This window comes from Cynocephalus volans, chromosome 3 (genome assembly GCF_027409185.1).
Source record: "Cynocephalus volans isolate mCynVol1 chromosome 3, mCynVol1.pri, whole genome shotgun sequence".
NCBI classification, from domain to species: Eukaryota; Metazoa; Chordata; class Mammalia; order Dermoptera; family Cynocephalidae; genus Cynocephalus; species Cynocephalus volans.
This window is the reverse complement of record NC_084462.1, coordinates 31,701,974-31,715,058: the sequence shown is the minus strand read 5'-3', so window position 1 is coordinate 31,715,058 and position 13,085 is coordinate 31,701,974. Positions and strand designations below refer to the sequence as shown.

General features: G+C 45.6%; 1 protein-coding gene across 2 annotated transcripts in view; it reads right to left on the bottom strand.

Annotated features, from left to right (window-relative positions):
* Positions 1-13,085, bottom strand: part of AUTS2 (activator of transcription and developmental regulator AUTS2) — a 1,156,454-nt gene that overhangs the window by 86,356 nt on the left and 1,057,013 nt on the right. For both annotated transcript variants that reach the window (XM_063091349.1, XM_063091350.1), the window contains exon 6: positions 196-247. In XM_063091349.1, coding sequence (XP_062947419.1) covers positions 196-247 — 52 coding nt within the window. The remainder of the gene's footprint in view (positions 1-195; positions 248-13,085) is intronic.

The following is a 13,085-nucleotide window of genomic DNA, read 5'->3' as shown; positions in this document are numbered from 1 at the left end:
TCTTTTAAAATAAACTGTTTTTTAATGAATCACAAAAGCATACAGATTATGTCTCAAACAAAAACACAAAATAAGAACAGCAGCTCCAGAATGAAAAGAGAAAGACCACATTGTTTTTTCTTCTTTCTTCCAAGGCAATGACAATGAAACTAATAAAAAAATAAGCCATTACTCAGAAGAATTAAGGAGTCTTACCTTTGTTTACAATAACAGTGTTGAAGAGTTTTTCAGAGCTGGCATCTGATGCCTGAAAAACAAGAAGGGGGAAAAAGCGTCATTATTGTCATCACCATCACTATTATTTTAAATCAGTTTACTACATTTTAGAAAAGCCTAACAGGGAAAGCAACAATTTTCCCAAATTATCCATAAGGTGGTGCTAGTTGACTGCTTGAGACAGACCTGCAGTGCAGCTATTTGCTGGGGAAAAAAATCTGATTTTAAAAATCCGTCCTTATTAGACACATTATCTGCACAAAACATATTTCTATAAGATGATACACAAAGCAATTCAGTTCATTCGCATAATAATTTTGCAATTTCGTTGACAGGTCATTATTTTGAAAATGGTATTTTTTCATGGTATTTGCAGACATGCCTATTTTTCAATTTTCCTTCACAAATCAGAAATGCCTATTATTTCATGCTAAGCTTTTCCTCACTAAAAAGTATCAACCAGCATTCCCAGAAAAATTTTTAAAGATTCATCTTATGACCCCAAGGTCCCTGTCCCCTACAATAACCAGGATGACCTTGGGTTCACACAGACGCAAGACCTGCCCAAAACCCTGACCACCGTGTATGCCACCAGCATTATTTCCTTTCCATTTTCTACAGATCATGTCTGCTAATTATTACAGTGGCTTGAGGAAAGTGAAATAAGCCTGTTTGAACAGCAAGACTAAAGCCAATTCAAATTATACACTAATGTTCTGGAAAATAAACACGAAGTCGGTTTGGAGGAAAATGCTATAATGTTTCAGAAGCACTGAATATTTCTAGAACTTGAGAAATAAAAATCAAGCATCCCTACTATATAATTTGAAATTACCTACATAGAGACATACTGACCAAGCAATATTTAGGCTGTTTTTGCTAAATAACCCTTGTGAGAAATCACTTGTCTTTACACTTTATACATAGAGAAGCATATTCTGACAAAGCAAAGCATAGAATAGTGAATAAATATGGAAAAAAGAAATATAGGAAATAGGGGAGGGGGAAATCTGAAGTACAGCATATTCTGACTCTAGGGCTGGCTTTTGGGGACAAAGAAGATATTCAGTTTAGTCTTTCCATGATATACTGACGAAGATAAAAGATTCTGGGGACCATGTTTTAGTTCGCAATGAAAGTGATATAGAAAGACAAAGTATTTTTATTGTAACTATTTTCCCTGTATTTTAATTTTAATCTTCCTTCTATAGGGATGACTCAGAAAATTAACGTGTCAAGAAAAAAAAAAGTACGTGCAAAACAAATACTGAACTGCATACGTTTATACATAAACAGTACACAATAAATCCTAGTCAGATTTTTTCCTCCTATTTTGCAGGAATAATAAAAAATATGCTGAGGGCCTTCCTGTCATAAACCAATGAAATAAAACTATATGTAATAGTAGCTTTTCATGAAAATAAACTGCCAAAAGTGTTGCATGGAGAGGGAGAAACAAATTATGCATTAAACAGATCAAGGATATTGAGTTACACAGCCAAAAATTATATGAATGGTGTTGTTACACTGAAATATAAAGTGAGATTTCTAAGAATGGTGAGTTTTTCAGCTAAAAACTTAGAGATTGAGTATTTCTCCATTCTTCAATGAAAAAGTATCTCTTGGAATGACTATGTCGAATTCATGATTTAAAAAATAAAACTGAGCTAATTTTTTTTTTTAAAGTCTGTTTATTAAGTCATTTTAGCGAACTGAAATAACCCTTGAAAATTTTGGGATTACTGATATAAATAATTCTAGTTCGCCCAAAGAAATATAAAAACAAATTACTGTCCCCAAATGCAAAAAGCATAGATATGGAACAGAAATAGTTCCTGATTTTTTATTTGCAGCTGGTTTGTGTCTGAGTGAACACGACAAAGCTGTAGGTGAACAGGCCCTTTGGTTCTTGTAGACCTTCCTGGGGACTGCCACCTCTGTCAGCTCCCCTGGGTACAAACGATGTTCTCAAATAGGTAGTTAACTAGTAAGTTATTAAGGATATAAGTCTGACAGGATATTCAGAGAGGCTTAGGAATATGCCTTCTGGTAATAGCTTTTCTAGTTCGTAATTTACTGATACATGTCACAAAGCTTGAAATGATGCCTCCTGCAACAGGGGAAGGGGGCGGGGGGTGTCTCAAAAATGCCTCCGTAGAAAAAGACCCAAAAGGTGATGATTGTAATGAGATTTTGGCTAATTACAAAAGCATTCTGGATCCTTTCTTTCCCCAACTAGGTCGTTAAAACCCTGGCCAGTGACTGTCCTAAGAAGTCAGAAAACAGCTTCTTCACCAAAGTTTTAAGTGGAAACTATACGAAATCCTTTGCTTTTCCACAATGAACTTTCCTCCTACTTACGCTTTTAAAACACTTGTACAAATTATTTGGCTCCTTGGGTCTTCATCTGGGGGACGCTCCCATTTCCATTGCTTTTGGGAAGAAAGCCTGCATTTCCTTCTATCACCCAGACGGTTTTCCTGTTTTTTTTTTTTTTAATGAGAGCGTGTAATGGAAGCGCGGCGAGCCGTTCGCATTAGCAGGCGAGTGGAGCTCGACCGTCTCTCCTCCTTAGCACGGGGCACCTTTACATGCTGCGGACTTTAAGATCTCACTCGCCATTTGGTTTCATCTCCCTCGCTCGGTTTTGGAGGGTAAGGGCATGAAGTGGCTGAATCTAAAATTGACAGAAAAGCAAAGGTCTCTTTCGGCTGCTTTTTATTTGGGGAGAAGGGTTTTTTAAATACTGAAAAATTACTAGAAGCCTTAGTTGGCGTTAAAGAAAAGTTAAGTCAAACAGATCGGAGGAGGGAACGCGGAGAACCAGGACGACGCATAAAAGCCTTCCCTGCAACGGGCCGGGCCACGGCGGCGCCCGCTCCAGGTCCACCTTAATTCCCCCGGACGCAGGCCCCGGGGGCGCCCTCCGCACCCGCGCGGGCACCGAGAAGGACTTGAGAGCCAGGAAAGAGAAGCCTCTCGGAAACTTAGGCGCGAGTTCTTCCACCAGCTGCCGAGCCCGAGCCCGGCTCTCCCGTCGCTTGCTGGGCCCCGCGTGCGGGCCGGGAGCCCGGCCTCGGCGCGGGGGAAGCGCGACCCCGGGAGCGAGCGGCGCCGCCGCCCCCAGCCCGAGCGGCCGCAGGCCCCGGCCCCGCGTCGGGCGGAGCCCCTCAGGGCGGCCGTGGCCCCGGGCCCTCCCGGCGCGACCGCGCAGCTGTGGCCCCCGCGCCGCCGCCTCCCGGCCGAACTCGGCCAGCCGAGAGAGGAAAGTACAAAGGCGGGCGACCCGGCCGCGGAGGGGGAGGGAGGGAAGGAGGGCCGAGGAAGGGGGGCTTGGCGCGCCGGACGCGAGGAGCCCGCCCCTGCCCGCGGGCCCGGCCGCCGCAACAAAAGACCCCCGGCCCAGCCGCCTCCCTTCCGACCGCAGGCGGCGAGCGAGCCGCGACCCCAGGGCTGCATTACCTGGTCGCAAAGGGTTAAGCGGTCCTGTCAGCCCCAAGTTCATGGTTTGGTTCCTAGGCAGGGCGACCGGTGGGCGATCGTCAGAGATCGGGGGGAAATCACAACACACGGACAGAAAACGCCCAACTTCGACCGGGCTCCGTCCGCAAGTCTCTGCTCGTTCCTCGCCAAAGTCGAAGTGGATGCACGCGAACCAAATCCGAACCGGAGCCGCAGCTTTCGGGCGGCCCAGAGCCAGCGCCGCGCGCGCACATCCAGCGTCGCGAGGCCAGGCCAGGCGGGCGGCGGGCGGCGGGAGGGAGCGCGCCCGCTGAGGGCGCCCAGCCCGCGCTGCCCCTGCCTCCTGGCCGCTCCTGCGGCGTGCGGGGCCGGGCGGGCACGGCGGGGGCTCGCGGGGCGCGTCTCGGGCCGGCCGGCGGGCGGGCGAGGCGGAGAGGAACGGCCCGAGCCGCCGCCGCGGCGCGCGGAGCTAAGAGCGAGGCGGCGGCGGCGGCGACAGGACAAAGGAGACCATGTGCGGAGGGAGGGAGGAGGGAGGAGGAGGAGGAGGAGGGCGCGCGGCGGCGGCGGCGGCTCCCCGGCGGCCGCCTCGGGCTCCCCGACAGCCGGTCCCGCCTCTCCAACAGCGCCGCGGGCTGACTGGTCCTGGGCCCGCCGCCGCCGCCACGGCTCTGGAGGGAGACGCTCCGGGAGTCTTTATTTTGTGCCGATCTCGCCGGCGCGCGGCGCGGGAGGCGCTGCAGCGGCCGGGGCGCCGGCGCCTCCTGGCTGGGGCGGGCAGGCGGGCGGACGAGCGCCCGAGGCTGGCTGGGCTCCGGGCCGCGCTCCGCTAGCGGGCGCCTGCCTCTCCCACCGTTCACAGCTCAAGTGAACTCCATGGGCGGCCGCCGCTGGCGCCGCGGGCTCCCTGGCTGGACGGTGGCAGGAGGGGGCGGCACGGGTGCCCCTGGCTCTCGACTTCGTTCCCGACTGCGCCGAGCGCGCCTCCTCCAGACGCTCGGAGCTCTCGGAGCGGGACTTCCTCGGCGCGCCGAGTCCCAGCCGCGGGAGCCACCGCCCCTCCTCTGTCCCGCCCCGCGCGCCCCGCCCCTCGCCGCCCCTCCTCTCGGCCCGGGCGCCGGGTCGGCCCCGACGGGGCGCAGTCCCCGGGCGCGACATCGACAGCTGTCGCTCCCCCCCGCGGCTCGGACCCTTGGTCCCTACAGTTGCCTTCCCCGCGGGCGGGCGGGCGGGCGGGCGTGGCGGGAACTGCAATGCTCGGCGCCCTCCCGGCAGTTGCCGCTTCCAAGATTGCGCCGTGGCAGGGAAAGGCCACTAGGTCCGCAGCGTGAGGCCGGTCATATCTGCAAAGAGCAGGCTCTCTGGGCGGTTGTGAGGGCTCAGTGGGAAAGTCAGGTATGTAAAAGGCCTGGCACATAGTAGGTGCTTAACACAAAATAATAATTACAATGTTGAATATGGACGGAGTGGGGGTCAGAGTCTAGGTACTGAACAAAAAGGTCTTAATCTAACCCGTTCCAGAACATCAGAGACCGAACGCGGTTTTATGAATAATGGGGTGCATGAACTGGCCATTTACAAAGCCTCCCTCCTCCCAATTCTTAAATCCTCTGACATTTGTACACTTTGCATCCACAAAAGTGCAGCCTATTGGCTCCCATGGCATCCACCAAATACGGGGGAAGAATAAAAGCAATGCCAAAGCCTCACTATATGGGCAGCAGTCACGTGTCATCCTAACATTTACCATTACTATGTCCCCTGGAGCGGGACAGAGGGGTCTAAATGCTCATAAAAGGGACCCTCACCAGATTCCCACCCACTAACAAGCCACTCCCACCAGCACACACCCAGCTCCCTCCTGTCTAGTCCGGTGGGCCTCTTCTGCAGAACTCCCGCCTCGTACTCACTGTCCTGACCACAGCTGCCCTGAGAATGTACCAGGCCATGCAAGGCGGAGAGGAGACCCTCTGACATTTGGAGTTTTAATTGCACACCTGCAGCTTGGCGGGGTCCCTCCTTGGTGCACAGGCTACAATTTTCCCAGTACAAGAGTAGAGAGGGCAAGCACGGCCTACATGGCAATTAGCAGGCTTCTTGGTCAGAACAGGCATAGTAGGGGTGGGGTGAGAGGGAAGTTCCCAATGCCACTGTTACCGGGAGTGTGCTGGGGAAGACAGGAAAGGAATGAAGCTTGGGAGAGATGTGCAGCACATACAAATGACAAGTAGACTGCTTTAAAGTAATGATGTCCAGCCCCCGCCTCTTTGAAGTTACATATCCATCACTGTTTGATTTCATGGCACTCTTGAAAAACCTCTCAAGGAAAAAAGGGGCTGCTTGCTGTATGGCACACTTTTTCCTCCTTCCATCCTATAATAAAATTAATTTTGAGGGGCTGGCCAGTTAGCTCAGGTGGTTACAGCATGGTGCTGATAACACTAAGGTCCGGGGTTCAATCCCTGTACCAGCCAACTGCAAAAAAAAAAAAAAAAATTAAAAATATAAAAAAATTAATTTCAAAATTGAGACCCTCTTTCTCTAGCCTCAATCCCTACCCTTAAACTGGTGGCACTATGTGGTGTTATAAAAAAATTTTTTAAAAAACTTTTTTAAAGATTAGGTAATAGCACTTTTTCTCTATCACTTCCTCCAGAGAAGTCAGAAGAAAAGGCACCTCAGAAAGGGTAAGTTTGGAGATGGATTTTCCAATTGCTTTCAAGATGTCACAAAAATCATATGAGGCCTTCTAGGGCATTAATTCTGAAGCTGGTTCTACAATAGCAGGATAGCTCAAAGGCAAACATTAAGTTTTCAAAAAAAGACATTAAAATGTTGTTTCTTTTGGGGAAAAAAAAATGGGATGTTTTTCTTATCTTGTTGCTCTAATAAAATCAGTATTACAGGGAAGAAATTGCCTGGGTTCTTGCCAGGTCTCTTACAGAGTAAACTGACCTGCACGAAAGTGTGGGCAACTTAGCTGCCCAACTGAAACTACCACTCAGCCCTGTAGAATGCTTTTATCAGGTGGCATTTCTGACACTTATCATGCCTTGCATTAGGTTGTCATCAATGATTATCAGGGATTAGGGCTCAGATGACAGCCCGGGCTAGATCTGCAGTGTCCCTGTATCCTTATGATCGGCAAGCAGGAGGAAGCTGGAAATGCCAATAGCCAAGCCTCCAGAGAACCCACAGAAAATGGCCTCTGACTGTCGTCACATTTGGTCCAGCTCTGCTCCCCTTTCCCCTGCCCCACCTTGTGGCCCTGTCACAGTCCACCACCACCACTTCACTTCATTCCTCAGCCTCTCTCCAGAGATGTGAACCTCTCTCCATTCTGAAGCTTTCCAAGTTGCTCTGGTTCCCCTGCTTTCTAGAAGGGGGGTGGGGAATCCATGTCAAAATTGGAGGGAAATAGGTACATAATAGCATCAGAAGTAGGAAGGAGGAAGAAAGAAAAGAAAAAAAAAAAAGTCTGGATAATCCACATATTGGGAAATTGGATCCTGGTCAGACAGTGAACTTTCAAAAATCAAGAAGACTTTTTCTTTTTCAATTGAGAAACTTAATGTCCTTTTATTGTAGTTTTAATTTAAAATTAGAAGTCAAAGGCTGGAAGCCACCATGTCTGTTATATTCAGGGGGTTTACACATATTAAACACTAATGGCTTCTTAACATCACCTTCAGCCTCTGAACCAGATCTAAGGAGAGCAAGTCTTAGAAAGTGGGGACCCTAGTGAGAACAAATATCAAGAATGTGACATGTTAGATTATTTCGGAAGTAATTTTTAATATATGTCCAAAGATCTTAGCCACATTTATGATTAATCAGCCAAAAATTCTTTTAAAAAGCTAACTTAAAATATGGAGTCTTCTTCCTCAAATCTCAAAATATATCAAAAGATAAACTGGATTTAGGGCTGGCTGGTTGCTCAGTTGGTTATAGCATGGTGCTGACAGCACCAGGATCCAGCAAGGGTGCAATCCCTGTAGTGGCCAGCCACACACACACAAAACTAGGTTTAAAAGCTAATGGAATTTCTTCTAAATCAATCTAAAATCACAAATTTTAAGACTTAAAAATGTGAGATGTGATTCAATGTGTACCACAAATTACCAGACTTACACTAAACATATTTTGGTAAAATATTCCTTTAAAATTCTGGTCTTCTGTTAGTATTTTATAAAAAATTCATTAATTTCATTGTGTTTCCTCTCATGAATATATGGATGTCAGGCATCTTCCAACAGAGCGTGTGCTGGGTGATTCTTGAGGGGGTTTGAAGGAAGAAGAAGTCTTTACAAAAACATCCTTGACCATTTCAATTTTTTTTTAAGCTTCTCTTTTAAGTTTTATCTTTTTTTTTGGCTGCTGGCTAGAGCCTTTTGTTTTAAATTATGCAGTTTGTTGCACTATTATAGTCACCGAAGAAAAAAAGAAATTAAAAAAATAAATTACATAGTTTGAAATCTATCTCCAACTAGCCTTGGGAAAGATGTCACCTAGCCTGGCCTACTTCTCTGACTCCAGGACGCTCAATTCTTTTCAAATTCTAGAGTCCTTCCGGCTCTGAAAATCCAAGTTTGTATCTGTTCTTTAGAGAGAGGTTAGTAGCTGGAACACTGCAGCCAGGTGACATCATGGCCCTGTTATCTCTGAACAAGGAGATTTTAGGTAAATTTCTTCACTCTCTGTGCCTCAGTTTCCTCACCTGTAAAATGAGATGACAACAATACCTACACCGCACAGGGCTGCTGTCAGTAATAGCACTAAGCAAGTGGGATTTATGTGTTGGCTGTTGGGATGATGGCACGCTTCTTTTGACTACTGTGGTATGGCTGCAATGTCCATGGCTGTCTCTTGAATTCTCCCGATGCGGATCACCACAATAATAATGAAAATAACCACGTGAATATCAAAAATGACACCAACCCCAAAAAGTGGGGACAGTGGTTTGTACCATATCTACTAGAGAGGGATGACTTTACATAGGCACTACTGAAAACAATCCCTCTGGACAGGGTCAGAGCCTGGACACTGTCTAGCATGGGTCACCTAATAAGGTTGGAGAGATGAGGGTATCTATCTTCTTGATAGATTATAAAGTCCAACCTTGAATCAGGCAAAATGTTATGAGAGTTTGCCAGGCTTTAACATGTGACCAGCCTCCAAATAGTGAGGGCTTTGATTTCTTTAAACATAAAATTGCAGGTACCCCAATTATGTACATTTTGACATGTTAAATTGTAATTTCTAGCTTAAAAAGGCCTACTGTTTTGCCTATGAATATAAAAAATGGTTTTTCAGTGGTGCAGAAGCATGTTTCACTTTTTGTTCATTTTCACTGTGTGGGATACCCACCACTTCAATTTGACTTTAAATCTGACCATACAAGACCACATACTGCTCTCTCTATTCATGCCACAGCCACAGCAGCAGTATAAGGAATAGATGTGTCTGGAGATGGCCTCCAACACTTTATTACCTATCTGTGAGAATATGCTTCTAGCGTATTCCCTGTGTCATGCCTTCTTTTTGAGCCTACCTGGTTTCTTGTGGATGGAATTCACATTTTGGAGTCTGTTTACGTGTCATATGCCTAGCACTATTCTAGGAGGCCTTGCTCAATATATTCATGATGGGAGAGAATGAATACATAGCTGAGATTTTCCCAGCATGCTAGCAAGGCTGGGAGCACCTAACAGGTGCCTGGGTGACAGATAAAGCTGCAGAGAGACTCAGGGCAGAGGACAGCAGCCGAGAAGGCCAGAAGGACCTGTGTTTTGACTCAGGTGCCTACTGCTTTTTACTCATGGCAGCCGACTAAGAATACTCATGTGGAGAACTGGAGTCAACAGGTTGCTTGCCACAAGGAAGCAGGGAATTCCCCTGCTGCTTTTCACCTCTGCTAATCCCTAACCCTCTACCTTCCATGCAGAATGTTCAGCCCAGGAGATAAAACTCTCTGGTTCCCAGGGATTCTCCTGTGTAGGCCAATTCATTTTAGACTATGGATCAGGATTTGCTTCTTTAGCCATATCAACCTTGGGTGGCCCCAAATCCCTCTGCTCTGTGACCCCCATCCCCTTCTGAATGGGTGATTTTTAAAATGGAAGCTTCATTACCTATCACTCTGAAAGGAGGCTGCAATAGTTCACACTCCAACTGTTGTAAAGCAACAACCTCCACCGTTACGTGCTCGTGTTGCTGCAATTGATCATGGGGCTGCAACGAGAGGGAAGTAAATAAACCGAACCGGGTTAGTTTATGATGCATACTATTGAGATGCAGGGGAGAATAAATATTTTCCAAGTACAGAAGTCAAGAAAAAGAATTTTACTTTCAAACTTCACAGTGTACTATAAACCAGAAAGGAGAAAATGTATTTTAAAAAAAACCATAAAATATATCTTACTTAACTACCAAATCTACATTAAAATTTCAACATTCAGAATCTGACAATCCCCAAAAGAAAGGTAATGAAGAATAAAAATAAATTCCATCTCTGCTCATGTCATCCAACTGGCTATGGGCATCTCACCTTACTTTTTCACAGAAGTGCCTATGATAAGAATAATGAGGCCTCTCTGCCTCCACTAGTCATGCCTTTCTGATTTTTCCTATCCTTTGTTTGCTCTCTATCATGCCATGTAATACTGGTGGTTGTTTGTAATTTTGGGCCTAGAGACCTGCATTTCCTAGAGTCCATGCTCCGTTGTGGGCTCCGTTGGGTCCAGGTACTCATCCTGCCTGAGTTACCTGCTCATGTCTCCATCCAATACCTGCCTCCTCTCACTATTTCCACATGGAAATGGGAGCAGAGTGGGGAAGGGGGTGGTAATTAAAATGAAAAATGTCTACGAAATATCTGCATGAACTAAAAGGATGGGACAATGTAGAACAAACAGTGTAAATAGTTACTGAAGAGGATAAATTGAGGAAGTAAAATGTTAAATTGAAAAGAAGATGCTTTTGGTGACGTATTACCTTAAGTTGTGTTTGCCTAATTTATCCCAGCATCCAAAGCTTAAGCAAGCTTATTGGATTTTAAAATTCATGGTCCTTGGCCTGGTGGTTAGGAGAGTGGGCTTGAAGTCAGAAAGACGTATGTTTGAATCCAGTCTCTATCAAGACAGCTGTCTGAGTAGTTACGTAACTTTCCTAAGCCTCATTTTCCTCATCTGAAATATGCAGCTAGTAAGAATTTAAGTCTCATAGAGCATTGTTGTGAGCATTAAATAAAATAATGAAATATGATGCCTAGCACAATGTTTGGCACACAGCCACCACTCAATAAACAATTTATTGTTCTGCTTTTTATACCAGGGTGCCTGCTAAGAACAGCCTTTAAACTGGTGCCAGCCATTCTGAGAGGTAGCTGGTCTAGTGGTTAAAAGCTTAGCCACTGATGAAAGAATCAGTGGGTTCAAATCCTAGCTTATCTTCCATTCCAGCTTACTAGCTGTGTGATGGTAGACAGTTTAGTTCACATCTCTGTGCCTCAGTTTCCTTATCTGTAAAACAGGGCAAACAGCACCTACTTCATTGCAACTGTTGTGAGGGTTAAATGAATTAATACATGCAAAGCACTTAGAGCAGTACCTTATCTTCATCATCAGCTACATGTCCCCTAGGAGGAGATATTCTTAGTTTCAGGAGGACTGACTTATAGTGGCCCCTGTTAGTTTTATAAAGGAAGGTTGTCTGCTACTGTAAAAGGGGAGCAAAAAGGGTCTTTCACTGCAGCTTGACAAAGGTGGCCTTGTACATCCTCTTTGCTGGACAAATCAGCTGTAAGGTCTGTTGGCAGGTGAAGGTCCCAGAGAAGAACTCACTATGAAGGAGGGACTGAGTTGGGGAGAGGCTGGGACTCATTCAGGGAACAGTGGCTGTCACTGCACCCAAGTATAAATTAAGAGCTGTAGCCATGGGCTCCTGGGCATGGGCACAGATGCAACTATCTGTGTTTCAATGATGCACTAAAAGTGGCAACGTTAGAAACAACTGCTGTGGAAAATTGGGGGCTGCTGGTAAACTGATCATATTTTCCAGTTTCAAGGTAAGAGGAATTTTAGCCACTTTGGACTGAGTTCCTAAAAGTTTTTCAACAATTTGGTGGGGAGAGAGAGGTCTAGATATTCCTCAGCTGGATGCTTGAATGACTAATATGAATATTGAAAGGGATATTGACTTATTTGGGCTCCCCAATCATGTTTACCATTAAACAAGTCATGCCACATACATTACTATCATTTCTGTTAAGTTTTGCACTGAGGGAAAATTATTTTATGCATATGATTTGAGGACCCTCATTTCTAGCTTCAGTTAGTCCCAGGGAAAAACTGTTGCTATTCTAGGACAGGGTCAAGCTCAAAATATGATTCTAATCTTCAATTCAGTACCTTCAAATCAAAGAGAGGGAGAAACCAACCAACAAACTAGTGAACCTTAGACCAAGAAAACATGATGGGCCATAAATTATATGCAGTGGTGCCCTTTGCTGGTTCTGAGATTCATGCTCACAAAGATGCTGCCATACGTGCCTACAGGAACAGATGTTTTTCAGAAATGTTTTTACAGCAAGGTCAAGGGTTCAGATCCCTGTACTGGCTAGCCCTCCTCCTCCAAATAACATTTATAATTATGATGTCGTTTGCTTTTATATCCATCTTGTGAGGCAAATAGAATAAATGCTATTCTCTTTATTTCAGACAAAATGTTTTTTTGATATGGGGAGTGTAAGAAAGCCCTTTGGCAGTGGAGGAGTCAGGTTTACAGCATGGTTCTCACAAGTATGTACAGCACCTCCATTGCTAATACCATGCCCTACCACCTACTCCTGTGTAAGTCTATTTCTCACTCCCTTGGTCAAACCTGGAAGTCAAAATAAATTCTGACGTATAAAACCTAGAGAGGTTTCAAGATCTGAAGGGTCGTGGTAAAGCTGTCTTTAAGCCACACGAATACTACTAGAATACATGAGTAGTTTACCTTCACAGGTTTGGCAGTCTGAAAGATTAGTGACATCCTGAGAAATGATGGCCAACTGCATCATCAGCCTCTTTCCCTACACCATTCTCTCAGAAGTTTTGCTGTCTTTTCCTGAAAATATGTTAACTGGAAGTATTAGTAATCTTTAGGGTGCCGGAAATTCTTTTCCTGCATCTTTGCTAACACACACTGATCTAACATTATTGAGTACCCTGACAGTCCATATACTTCCTTGAAGGAATTCTTGTTGGGCAAGAACAAAACATTTGTTTCCACTGTTTTGGTGAATCATACAGTTGCTGGAGTGGCAGGCAGAAGCTAGAATGCCATAGAATTCCCTTAGTTTAGATTTCCTAAAAGCACTCTTATTGAACAATGTTTCTGATTTTTCGCTCATGTTCTGGCCTTAG